This window comes from Camarhynchus parvulus, chromosome 1 (assembly GCF_901933205.1).
Source record: "Camarhynchus parvulus chromosome 1, STF_HiC, whole genome shotgun sequence".
In the NCBI taxonomy this organism is placed as follows: domain Eukaryota; kingdom Metazoa; phylum Chordata; class Aves; order Passeriformes; family Thraupidae; genus Camarhynchus; species Camarhynchus parvulus.
The window spans coordinates 60,898,126-60,911,430 of NC_044571.1; the positions used below are offsets into that span (position 1 = coordinate 60,898,126).

Consider the following 13,305-nt stretch of genomic DNA (forward strand, 5'->3'; position numbering starts at 1 on the left):
TAAGAAAAAAAAAAGACCAGCAATCTGGTCTCAGTGATAATTTGCTTTGATCAGTTTATCGTATTGCTGTTAAAAATAAAGCCAGTGTGCAGCTAATTTATAGCAAGAAATTAAATGACAAACAGATTGAATACAGCCTGACAAGTTATTGAATTGGAGATATGCAGAGAATAAAAAGGTTGACATATAAAAGATAGGTTACATTTAATATGACTCAGTGTGGATGGAAACATGAGCATCTCGGAGTTTGTAAAAAGAAAAATGTTGGTGAAAAAAGACAACACTCTTGACCACTGATAACATTTGATTTAAAGTTCTCTGAAAAATTATTTGTTCTAGAACAAAAGGAAAAATCAAAACAATTCATTCCAGAAGTATTACAACATAGCTGACAAACATCTACTCTTTGTCTGGATTTCAAGCACAATTTCAGTCAATTTGAATCCGTTTCATGAAGAGGCTGCAGCTTTGACAGAGCTATTGCTAAAATCATCTCAGCAACAAAACATTGCTTGGCCTCATGTTAGTAATTAATAAATAGCTCCAAGAATTTAGAACTACTCAGTACATAAATGATCAGATTTGCCAGCATTGATTTCCCACTGTTTAGTACAGTATAGTAAAATTATTAATGTATTGCCTAACCAAAGTCCTGAAGCCTTCCAAATAATTTCTTAAAGAACAGTTTAAAAAACTCCAAACTTGAATTTAGAATACAACGATGCCGTTCTTCAAAGAAATAAACTCCGAGGTCCATTTCATTAAAAAAAAAAAAAAACAACTTTGCAAATTTTGATAGCTGAAGTGGGTGAAAAAGCTGATCTGTGTAAGTATATAAAAAAAAGTCAATTTTACAATGTTACAGCCTGGAAGCACTGAAGAGATAGTCAGAATATAAAGGCAACTGCAGACAATTAAGCCCTTTAAAAAGCACCAAAATTAGCATTCCTTTTGTCGGATCCAAATAATTCAAGTGTTGTTCTGCCACAAAGGCCATCAACAATTTATAATTTTAGCTTAATCCATTAGAAACAAAAACCGTGCATTTCTCACTGGTGTTTCCTCATTAAGAGTGCTCCTAAATTGTACACTGAAATCTCAAGAACACAAGCTATGAATTCAAGTTCACACTCCCATGAAGATACACTCACACAAGCACTTTAATATGGAAATCCCAATAAAGGCAATTCAACTACTTGTGATTCAGCTAAGCAGTGCCTTAACTGCTACATGGTAAGTATGCACCAAAAGCAAAAATTTAGCTATGAATTACACAAGAGTGACCTGTCCCACCTTGAACCTCCAGCTTTCTAGATTCCCCTGCTACACTTGATTACTCTCAGTAACAAGAAGCTCCACAAAAATAGTATCTCCTGATTTTCATTACAAGTGAGCAGTCATATGACCCTATGAAAAACCCTTTGTAAATAACCCTTATATTTTAAGTCAAATTAATTTCTTTTCCACTGCTGTAAAATTGCTAATTCCTTTGCTCCCCTGGTTGCAGTGTATCGATCACACCTTCACTACTCAGTCACCTAGAAATTCATAAGCTCAGATCCAATTTTAATCAGTATTACTAAATCAGTATTTTTCCCAAACTTACACAAAACTAGAAATTATTCTCAACACTTTTCAGGAGGCACAATTAATACTGGTGAGATAGCTGCAGTGCATACTGCCTTTGTCACCCCGAGTTAAGGGTGGGAACTGTGCCAGCATGGGATGACCAGTGCACAGGCAAGGGCACAGTTTGCCACTAGGAAACAACTCATATATTGTTATATACAACAGATATCTGTGGCCCCACAGTCCTGACCATATAGGACTGGACCAAACCCAGCATTTTGCTTAGTCAAAGAGTGTCCTACTCCCTCCTCCTCCCTTTAACTTCAGTATCTGCCTGTTTTCAAGAGCTGACCTCACCACCCATGTAAAACTGCATTGCAACATCTTAAAAGTGGCTGTGGTTAACACCAGTACACTATACAAACAGTGATTTATCAACATTGTATGCTTTATTGAAAGTTGACAAGTGCAACAGTTAAATACATTGACGTGTTACAACTGTAGAGAACATGCACAAAAACATATGCATACTACTATACAGATCATATGCAAAAAATTCATACTGGGAAATCCATTTTTTTTTCTGTAATACTTTGCTAGCAGGGCTTGATAATTTTTGGAGTGGTTTTCCCCATCTTGAACCAAACTACAATGAACAATGATTTACTTCAAGATAATCAGCAGCCAGGGAACTTCAGAAGTTACACAAACAGCATTAATTTGCCAAATTCTGAACAGTTGCGTAGGTGCATTCTTATTTATGTAGCATAAAAAAAAATTTTCAAACTTCTTCAGATCAGCCAATGAAACAACTAAACTTCAATCTGTACAACCTAAATAGTTACAGTTTTCTATTTTACAAAGTAATTACACTAAATACACAAATGTACAGTAGGCAAATAACCTTCATGGTAATTATCCTATGACCCAACAACTCTATTGTCACCTACCTGTTTTCTATATATAATACAGCTTTATGCACCTGTCCACTGGTTCAGAAAACGGTGCAAATATTTGCACTTAAGGTTTCAGGTGACAATTAAGTGTTAAACACTGAGATTACCTTTCTCCCTCGTCCTCTTAGATCCTATGCACCAGTCCACACTTTGGAACCCCAATGCACTACAGGGGGTTGAGCCATCACTTTTTACTCCAGTCTATTTCTTCACGTTTCCAAGTTTGAAAAGCACTTGTATCAGCTGTAGCACTGGATGAGTGGAAGATTTAAAAACAAACAAACAAAAAAATCAGGCATGCAGCTTCATTTCTCAGCCATTTGCAGAAGCTGCTCCAGTCCACAGTGTACTTGTGCTAATTCTCTGGAAGAAGTTTATTTTATTCAACCAACCTACGAACATAGACTCCTTCAAGCCAAAGGGGTAAGGGAGGTAAGAGAGACAGATGAGTGTGTAATACAAGGGGGAGAAGCCTCTCCTGATGTGTGCAAGGCATGGAGTCTTCAGTCTGGATTGCAATGTGCATTGAAATGGATGAAGGGTGGCTGTGGCAGATTCCCGCTAGTCCTCCTCGCTCTGGACAGTCCAGAAGCCAGCAATCATGGTGGCGATGACATCTTGAGCTATGCTGAAGGCCCTGAGCCCTGTGATGCTGGCTGAGCAGGCTGCTGTGCTGTCCCTTGTGACTGGGAAGAGGAAGGCGGAGAACCAGTCTGCAGCTGTGCTTGGAACTGGGCAAGCTGCTCTGGGCTGGCAAGTGTTTTTAGCAGAGTGTTTTCTTGCTCCAGCTGCGAGTTCTTCTCTATCAGCTCTTTGATTTGCTCTTTGAGGACCTCCACTTCCTCCCTTACTGCGTACATCAAGTGACTCTTTACCAGATCCTGCAACGCAGAACAGAGTGTGTGCGTTAGGGGAGCAGCGCAGCGCTGGGCCCGGGCGGCAGAGCCCGCTATGCAGCGCTGTCCCGGCCGAGCCGTGCCGGGGGCCGGGCTGCCACCGCCGGCACTCACGTGCGGCCGGGCCTGCACAGCGGCCCCGCCCCAGGCCCCGCCCCCGCGCGCGCCGGCTGCAGCCAGTTCTGGGCGCAGGTTGCCGCATTTCCCTCCCTCCCGCCGGCCGCGGGTGACGTCAGAGCGCGGCGCGGCCAATGGGCGGCCGAGTTATTTATAGCCAAGAGTTAAAGGCTCGGAGTTTGCCTAGCAACAGCCGGAGAGGCTCCCGGGAGAGCGGCTCCAGGCACCGCTCCAGTAACAAAGGGCGGCCGGGCCCCCGGCTCTTGCGCTGGGCGGGGGCCGGGGCAGCGGCCGCGGCGGCCCCCGAGGTGAAGCCGCCGGCTCCGGGCACCGCAGCGCCCGTGCTGCCCGCAGGGAGAAGGGCGCAGCGGCGGGGGATGCCCCGGCTGCAGCCCCGCAGGGGATGCGCTCGCCTGCGCTTGGGGGGTTGGGGGGGGGGGCGGTTAAAAAGATAAAATGAAAAGTCCCCCAAAACGCCCTCCTCTCTTTGGGACTGTAAAGCCCCACAAATACGCTCCGCTTTCTGCCCAGCAGCGCCCCTCCGCCGCCGCATGGAGCCGGGATCAATCGTTTGGGGAGGCAGTAGCCAAGAGCAATGCCGTCATTCCCTCCCCGGCATCAATACACAAACGTGCGCATTCCTCCCCGCGGGAAGCCTTTGATCAATTAAAAATAAAAGTAACAAAAAAAACCCAAAAGCTCCCGAAACCGACGCCGTGCCTCCCCTTCCGTCCCGGCTCCGCTACCGAAACGCGTCCCAGCACGGTATCGCCGCTCTATCCCCATATTGTTTACTGCTTCAAGCACGAACAAGGTTTGATGCCCCATCGGTACGTACCATCGCTTGCTCGATTTTGTTGTCGATAGCTACTACGCTTGCACCAGAGGAGCTGCAAGAGAGAAAGAAAGAGAAAAAACATACAACATTAGCGGCGGCTTAATTATTTAAGAGACAAGAGACGCGAGCATTGGTAGCCAGTTGGCTGAGAAAGTCATCCTCACGCTGCCCTGCCGCCGCCTCACCAGGATGCTCTAATGCAGCAAAGCAACCTGTAAAGCAACGCCGAGCCCCCCCGCCCGCAGCCCCGACCAAATATCCCGACTTTTTGCCCCCCGACGGACCATAAAGATGGAGCTCAATCGCAGGCTGCGGCAGAAGCGCTGGGCGCCGGGGAGGGCAGCACCTCCGGGGGGAGAGGCGGGCGCCGGTGCTGCCGCTGCGGCTCCCCCGGACAAAGGAGCCAGCCAGGAGCTCACCTGCCCCGCTACCGCCGCGCCGGCAGAGCCGCTCGGACACAACACTTATTTACCTACTGTCGAGCCTCAGGGACGAGGTGTCGGTGCCCAGCAATGACGACAAGAACGAAATCGAGAAGTGTCTTAGTTGATAAACTCCTAGATCCATTGCCACCGGTCTACAACATTGGGCATTCATGCAACCGCGGCCAGAAACGCTCCCGGGAAAAAAAATTAATTCAGGTCTCGCTCCTCTCGAAAGCGTGTGTGCGTGCACGGCCGCTCCGCCAGGCGAGGCGGGGCCGGGACCCTGCGGGACCCTGCGGGGCTGCGCTCGGCCGGCTCCGAGCGGGGTCAGCGCTCCGCCGCGCAGCACAAAACCCGGGCATCCCGGCCCCCCCCATCATTTATGCGCCGGCGCCGCCTCCCATTGGCTGCGCTGCCGGGCCCCGCCCCGCCCCGCGCATCTCATTAGCGCGCCCCCCGCGGCGCCCACGCGGAACGGTCCTGCACGCGCGGGGGAGCGGGGGGGCTCGGTCCCGCCGCCTCCGCGAACCCCGGCGCGCGCGCTGCCGGCCCCTGCCCGCAGCGACGGAGCGGGATTTAAAAAAAAAAAAAATTAGCGGGCCCGAGGAGCGGCGGGGAAACCCCGCACGGCCCGGCGGGAGCGCGGTACGCGCCGAGGGCCGCCCGTGGCCGCGCCGACACCGCCACCTATCGGCGCACGGCAGCGGGAAAGTCCCGGTGCCGCCTCCCAGGGCTGATCCAGGGAGCCGCCGTACCTCCGCCACGGCTTATCCCCGGGAGCCGTGTCTCCGCCTCGGCCCGACATCCGCACATTTCTGCCCCGCAAAGCCGAGCCCCTACCCCGCAGCTCTGCTCGCTTAGCCCATGCCAAGCAGGACAAGCAGGATACCCACAGACTGCAGATAAAACTCTTTCAGACAGCTATGAGCCCCCGTCATCCTTTGCACACACCTTACAAGCCCATAAAGCTTTTTATGAAAAAAATATTCAGCCACCAATCGTCTACAAAAGCACATACGGCACAAACCTGTGGACTTCTAGCAAGCCGGCTGATATTATTCTGCAGTAACAGGGAAAATGCCTATTCACTTATTTTTAGGTTGCACCATAAGGCACTTAGTCTTAAAAGTTGCAGCACATGCATTAATAATTTAGGATAAGATCCTTCTCCCTCTAACTGTGGTGTTTTTCTCAACAAATGTTATGCTCTTATGTGTCATGGAACACAGCAACTAAACTCAGTGCCTGTCTGAATGATCTCTACCAGTAACAGCCTAGAAAGAGACCCAAGGCTGAACTAGACCTCCATCAAATACTGTCACAACGAACAGCCAACCTCTAAAACCACTCTTTTCTAGACCTGCACTTTCAGCATGTGTTACATTACTTAAAGGCGCAAAAAAAAGTCAAAAACCTCTTCCATTCTCTACAGCAAACTCCTCCAAGAGCTACAAGTCACATACATCACAGGTGCTGCTCCCAGAGAAGCAGGAAAGCCAGGAGGCACGGAATAATCATCTTAAAGCTAAATTTAGCATTTGCGTATCTGCATCATCCTTCTTAGTTTATTTATGTTGTCCTAGACTGCTATTCTTTCATTCAATAATGCCAGCAGAGTAGTACAAACTAATCCTGTTCACAGGGAGGTCACATTTAAGAATAATAATTCCTCACAGCCACTTTCCTGCATACATAGAGGGTTCACATCCCACAAGGGCACAGCACTCATCCCACCCTTTGGATATGTGAGGAATTTGCACAGGATAACAGCTAAGAGGCTGAAAATTAAAGGAAGTGTTTTAGAAAAACCCTTCCCTGTACTGCCTTGCAAACTCGTGACAGCGAGTAGAGGGAAGCAATGCCTTTGAACACGTGCACCGAGCTCCAGCTTCCCCCCCGAGGGACAAGCACCAGGAGCCGCGTGCTGCAGGGACACCTCCCGCAGCACTTTCTCTGCAGAGGTTTCTCACTACGCACCAGCGACCGAGTGAGCCCTCGGGCAGACAGTGCCAGCAGCACGGCATCTCTACTGGAATCTCTATCAGCTCCTGTCCTTGACTTGATCTAAATTCATGTTTTATGACAGGCTGGGCTCAAAATCAGTAATGTCTCAAATGACTCCTCCCCATGGCAGTTAGCACAATTAACAAAACTGCAGTTGGACAAAAGCTCTGGGACCACCTCTGTGCCTTGTAGTTCTTTATCAGAAAAAGGGCAGAGTAGGTTTAAAACCAGCTAAGTCCTATCACTGCTAATCAGGCTCTTACAAAAGAACTTGAAGATAGCAAACTCACAGGCCTGGACAGACGTATCCTGAAAACTCCTGCTTTGCTGTTGCAGGACAGACAGCAGACAATTGTGTTTGGTTTCATTCATACACGTAGAAATAAAGTCATGGATTCATCCCAAGATGGTTGTGGGTTCTGCCGTAACAACTGATAATTATCAAATGCCATTATTCCGTTTACAACAGAAAAATTATACCATTCTCAAACTAAATTAACAACACTGCCATCTTTAATCTATATTAATCTTCACCAAGAAGAGATAACACATATGATCCTAAATCAAATTCCCACTAAACTCATTAACCATGTTCCATTAACTTCAGTGGGTTTTTAACAAAATCTGTCATTTATTTTTAGATGCCTACAAGCAGAGTTGTGATTCAACAGAAAGCTGTCAGCTGCGTAAGTAGGACTGCATATTAATATGCATGCTCTGCTTTGCCCACTCTACAAAAAAGGAAACCATAAGTGTCCCTTTATGGCTGAGAAAGTGGATCATCTAGGAAATTAAAGAAAAACCCATGATATAAACTACTTTAATATCCAAAACTGGGGTGAAATTTTTTGGGAGGAGGGGACAGCGCCACTATCTCTGATATTCTCAGTTCACTACCCCATCATCTGCCTGACAAGGACAGACACTGAACTCTAAGGACTGGGTTTTTGCTGGTTTTTTTTTTAACAAATGTCTCATGATCATGAAAGTACATGAAGATTTAAGGAAGATGGTTCTCCAAACTCAGTTTTCCTCTGGAAGGACGATCAAGATTGCTACTGTGTTACTCAAAACATTATAACCATCTCTTTTAAGACCTCATTAAGAGATAATACATGATATTCGACTCCTGGAAAAGCCTTAATTCCTGTGAGTAGAGGTGAAAAAGGCTGCAGAATTCCTCAGTTTGGTTAAGGCACTCTAGGTCTGCACTGGGTTGGACAAATTCACGTTGTTAGCACATGCTTTGGAAGCCTGCCTATCTACAGAGCACCCCAGGTGTTCGCAAACTGCATAAAGTAACAGAGAAAGAATCGAGATGGGCTCCTGAGAAGTCAGCAGGGTAGAGAACAATACAGCAAACGAGTAGCTCACCAGCATCTTTGATCCTCAAGTAAACTGACTTCTTAAATTGAACATACAAACAGTAGTCAAAAAGACTTTTTAGCACGTGTCACCTTTTGTAATATTTCCGCTCTTAAACACTGTTCCTCCCACTAAATAATTTCCTCTTGTCTCAATTTATTCATGCTAAGCACTTGAAGAAAGTGCTTTTCATCTTAAGCACATAATGAGGTAAACTACAGCACAGAATCATTTCGTCTCTATGCAAGTCGGGTTTGTCATATTTCTCCATGCGTGTTAAAAAGTTCTTTAAGTTAAAACATTTATCTTTTAAGTACCTTGTCAGTGTATGCTCCCTTCAGATGACAACATTAAAAGCCCTCGATAAGCATCTTCTGAACATAAAATAAATCTCATCTTTTGATGTTACAAAGATGCCACACCAGAAACCATATTAGAAAAACAGCAATTGCTGTCACAGCCCACTTTCATCTTATGCTCAGACAGGCTCAGATCTTGTGAACTTCAACTGCAGCTTTCAGCTGCAGAGTGCAAGTACTGAAGAGGTTAAAAATAAAATCGGCTATTTGCTCAAGAAAAGGCTATAGTAATTAGATTCTACCTGACATCTGACTGTGCATTCCACTTGGCATCTAAAAATGGAGAATAAATGGCAGAGTACCATTCTGCCTTAAAATTCATAGATTCAAAATTCTTTGTGTACTGACAGCAACCCTCCCAGCATCCAACTTATGCAAAATTGTGCCAAGCTAATAACTGAGAGAGAAAGCTCTGGCTGTACTTGACATCAAGGACTAAAGGTTTATTTATTTCAAGAGACCATGATTTTTTTTTCTTCCTCTCAGTAAAGGTACATAACTAGAGAAGCTTTCCAACAAACTTTCTTTCCCACAGTAAATCAAATATTTTTAACAGACTAAGGACCAAAAAAAACCAACCAAACAAAATAACCCCACCCACACAAGCCCCATCTTCAGATAGCCTAAATAAAGATCACAAAATCTCAGCCAACTTCCTTCTCCAGCTCCAAACCTTTAGTTAAGATCTTGATTTAAAGTAACCAAGCCACTAAGAACTTACTGCTCAGCTCCAAAATACATGTATTTTACTTCTAGATTGAATTCCACTATTTCAATTTATGTACTTCTGCTAAATTGAAAAAGCTTTTTCTACAAGACAGTACTCTCTCAGTTTTCCTAAATGTGACCTTTTCCTCCCCCACAGTAATCTTATTTGCATCTATAATTTAGTTTATTTGTTTGCTAGAAATGGGGGTTTAGTTCCAGGAAAAACAGATAAAAGGGAAAGCTATGCAATATGCCAGTGAAATGAAGTGCTGTATTTGTAAATCCTTCCCCCCCCCCTTTTTTTTCTTCCTTTTTTCCAGATGTGCAAGCATAAGTAAATAAATATTTAGTGGAAAGAATACACACACCCTACTGGGGCTCTGGAAATAACCTGAGAGTATCTCTGATCGCAGTGCATACACAGAAGTATCATGCTGTGAGCTCTACATAAGAGAGAGAAGGCTGCATTTAAAGCAAGAAGATAACCATGTAAGATCAAAAGAAAAACAAGGAGAGGTTCTCACTGGTTCCTCTGAGGATATCCTCTTTCTCTTTGACAGGCAACTAATTACCAAGTCAATCCTAGTTATTTTTAATGAGAATTATAATGATTCTACCAATTTTAATGCTGACAAAACAAAATATACTGTCTATAATCAAGTATCTGGATACAGCCAAACAAAGAGATGACCCACTTGTTACCCATCAGAAAGAACTCTGCAGGGAAATATGAGCCATCTTAAAGCAGTTTTGATGCTTGGAGAGGGATGTAGGGCATCCCCTTTCCCGAGATCATCCATAGATAACCATCTAGCAATGCAGTTGAGATGAAGGTCTGTGCTCTCTACATATCCAATGAGTTTTAAAGTCCCCTCACAGAGCCAGCTGAGGTCTATCATAACTCAAAACCTGAAATTACATCCAGCTGCTACTCCACTTTAAATTTAAAGAAGTTAAAGAAGTTATGCATTTGCAGTAATACACAGTTTGGGAATCACAGGCTTTCCTGATTTCAGAAACCCTTAAATAAGTAGGTGTGAAATATTTTATTTTACTACAGGTGAAAGCCCTCCTCCTCAGCATCCCACAAAGTGCCCTTGACCAAGGACTGCAAAGGAAAGAACCCACCAATATGTTAGCCTCCTCAAAGTTTTAAGTGACACATCTGAGCCAGGAATATTTTCTTTCCTCCAGAAAGCTCCACACAATGTCACACATTGCATGCTGACATTGTCCCCAGGATGGATGTGGGGAAGAAGTTTAGTGTCATAATGCAGCATATATTGAAGAGTGATAAAATGTTACAACCTTTAAGTTTCACAACCCAAATTTATTTTTCCTTTACATGAAATTTGGCTTCAATAATTTAAGATTTAATGCATAGAAAGAGTGTTCAATTCCCTAGTCTTCTGTGTACCTTTCATGTGTAAATGCTTTTCACAAAGGCAAGAACATCCTGAAATAAAAACCACTTACACAAATATTTAATCCCACTTATTCTAACTGTACAACAGATTTTTCAACCACATACTCTAAAATTAAATGAAGAGGGAAGGAAAGAGTCACTGGAGCTTTGTAAGTTACACTTAACATAAACATGCAAGTATAGGGAGTGTTTTGGCACACTGACATGACAAGCATTTGGAAAGATGAAATTCTCTGTATTAAAAAGCATCTCTGACCCAGGGGACAAACAGCCCCGAAGGAACAACAATAAAATGGCTGACACCCACCCACCCCAGGTTACCTTCAATAGTACACAGTGGGTTTAGTAATCAAATTAAAAAACCAGCCCAATTAAACTGTAACTAAGAAGAGTCATCTTCTGTTATTTTTGAACTTGTATTATTTTCTGTTTCCTTAAGGCTGCAGGAAAGCCACACCAGGTCTCCTGAAATGGAAAAACTATGTCTTACTGAGTGCTGCCACTTGTGGAAGGGGAGATGGAGGATCTTGAGGCTCTTCATTTCCCCTGTTCCCAGCTCCTTGTAAAGTTTACACCCATTATGCCTTTTTTAAAAACTCCTTAATTCATTCCTTCCTCTTTTCCCACCTCCTCCCCTGTTTCTAATTGTTACCCTTGAAACTATATTGAAAATCTTGGATCAGCTAATAATGCTGATCCAAGATTTTTTTAGTCATGCTTATTAAAAAAGTATTTATACAGCATTAACAGCTGGACTACACTTCCCACTGAATATCATCTGCCCTTTGATGGCCATTTTTTGGTATGACACTTGAAATTAAGCTTGTGTGCCCTACAGAAGCCTATCACACTGGAAGCCAACTCAGGGTTGCTAGGAAAAAAGCCCAAACCTCTGCAATTAACTAGAGTTGTCCTATGGTCTTCAGAAAGCTGGGAATGAAGTTCCCTACCCCAGCTTTTATAGAAATTAGTAAGAACAGCTGATGAAAAGTACAGAAATAAAATATAAAGTCCTCAGTGTGGGAAAGGAGCACCCAGGATGTGGAATCCGATGTGCCGTGAACGAGGATGAAAATCGGCCTCTTCTCAGTTTTTGTGGTGGCTCATCCCTCGTTACCACCCTGCTGTGCAGAACCATTTTTAGGTCATTCTGTTAAATAATAATGAACTCCCAACACTGCAACTTATTTACACGTATAGAAAAATAAAGACAACAAGCTCAGAGTTCAGTGCCACTTTTCTTCCTCAGTAACTATTTTAAGACAATAGACCTCTATCCAGTTGCCCATTTACACTCCCACAGTTTCAGTCTCTGCAATCACCAGCAAATGGTTTCACATGTATCAGCAGTATCAATGTACAAGTAGGTAAATTACTTTAAGATTAACTCCTCGGGTTCCAATGCATGCATATTACACAAATTTGAAATGCCATATTTCTTAATCTCTGAGTGGTCAAAATACTCTGCTCTAGTAATGCCACAACCCACAGTTTATCATAATTTGGTGACTTCCCCAAAAATATAGAAAAAATTCAAGACCTTCTGTACCATCCAAGAAGAACAGGCTGAATTTACTGTAGCAAATCTAAAGGTATTTTTCTACTTGAATGGAAATTTTAATTTCTAGAAATCAAACCCCATGTATCTCCATTACCATTCAGGAAGCATGGGGAGAATTTCCACAAACAAATAAGAATATGACGTGATTTACTGCACAGTGCAGCGTACCCCAAAAATCTTACTTTCCTTTAACAGCCACTGAGTTGAGCATTTGTGGGATAACTTCCTGCCTAACCTGTACCTTCCCCCATCTGTGAAAACAATGATATGAGAGGAATTTGATGAATGCCCATGCTTCAAACTCAGTACAGCACTGAGAAACAGGTAAAGCTCAACTCTAGAGTGGGAAAGCACTCCCAGGCTTCTTAATCCTGCTGACTCACAGTCACAGAAATCCCAACAGAGTATCTCCATTTACACTCTCCTTGCTGAAGGAATAAAATGTAAAGTGATACTGATTTGAAATGGAATACAAGATACGTGGGAAAGTAGGTAAGACTATGAAATTAGGTGTGCTTCAAAACTTAAAAATTACTTAAAAGAACAGATTGATCAAAATTATAGTTTGACCTGACTGCCTTGTGGCTTTAGGGGTGTATTACCTACTTTAGCACAACATTTTGTTCTTGAAACCCTGCCACACTGCAAACCAGAGAGAACAGAACACAGGTGTGCTGGCTCAGCATATTTTGAACGTGTCCCTGGAGCACTTTCTAGGCCAGAGACTGCGAACAGCTGGCATGGGTCCAGGTCCTCTCCAAAAGGCTGTATATCCTGAAGTCCTGGTTCTCCTTTAAATGGGATCCAGCCTTCCTCAGTACCCCACTGATCCTGTAAAGGAACCTCAGGCAATAAGAAGCTCTAATTTTCCACAGGACAGCATCGTCTAGCTTAAAGGCAGAAAGCATTCGAGACAGCGGGATCCATGGTGGCCATGCAGGGCACACACCACTGACATTTAGCTGCCCTTGAGCCAGACATTCTGCAAACAGCAGAAGATGTTCTCTTTATCTTTTAATACACACCTTGCAAAGGAAAGATTGCAGCCTATCATTTCATACCTAATCAGTATCTGGGTAAT

General features: G+C 44.0%; 1 protein-coding gene across 4 annotated transcripts in view; it reads right to left on the bottom strand.

The window, feature by feature from the left end:
- Window positions 1-1,999: 1,999 nt before the first annotated feature.
- Window positions 2,000-13,305, bottom strand: part of TSC22D1 (TSC22 domain family member 1) — a 90,761-nt gene continuing 79,455 nt past the window's right edge. For 2 of the 4 annotated variants that reach the window (XM_030946191.1, XM_030946184.1), the window contains 2 exons: window positions 4,377-4,428; window positions 2,000-3,406 (listed from right to left, as the gene is read on the bottom strand). In XM_030946191.1, coding sequence (XP_030802051.1) covers window positions 3,149-3,406; window positions 4,377-4,428 — 310 coding nt within the window. In that variant the 3' untranslated portion in view covers window positions 2,000-3,148. Of the gene's footprint in view, window positions 3,407-4,376; window positions 4,429-4,848; window positions 5,181-13,305 lie in introns of those variants that run through there. The other 2 variants (XM_030946200.1, XM_030946208.1) reach the window with 2 other exon arrangements.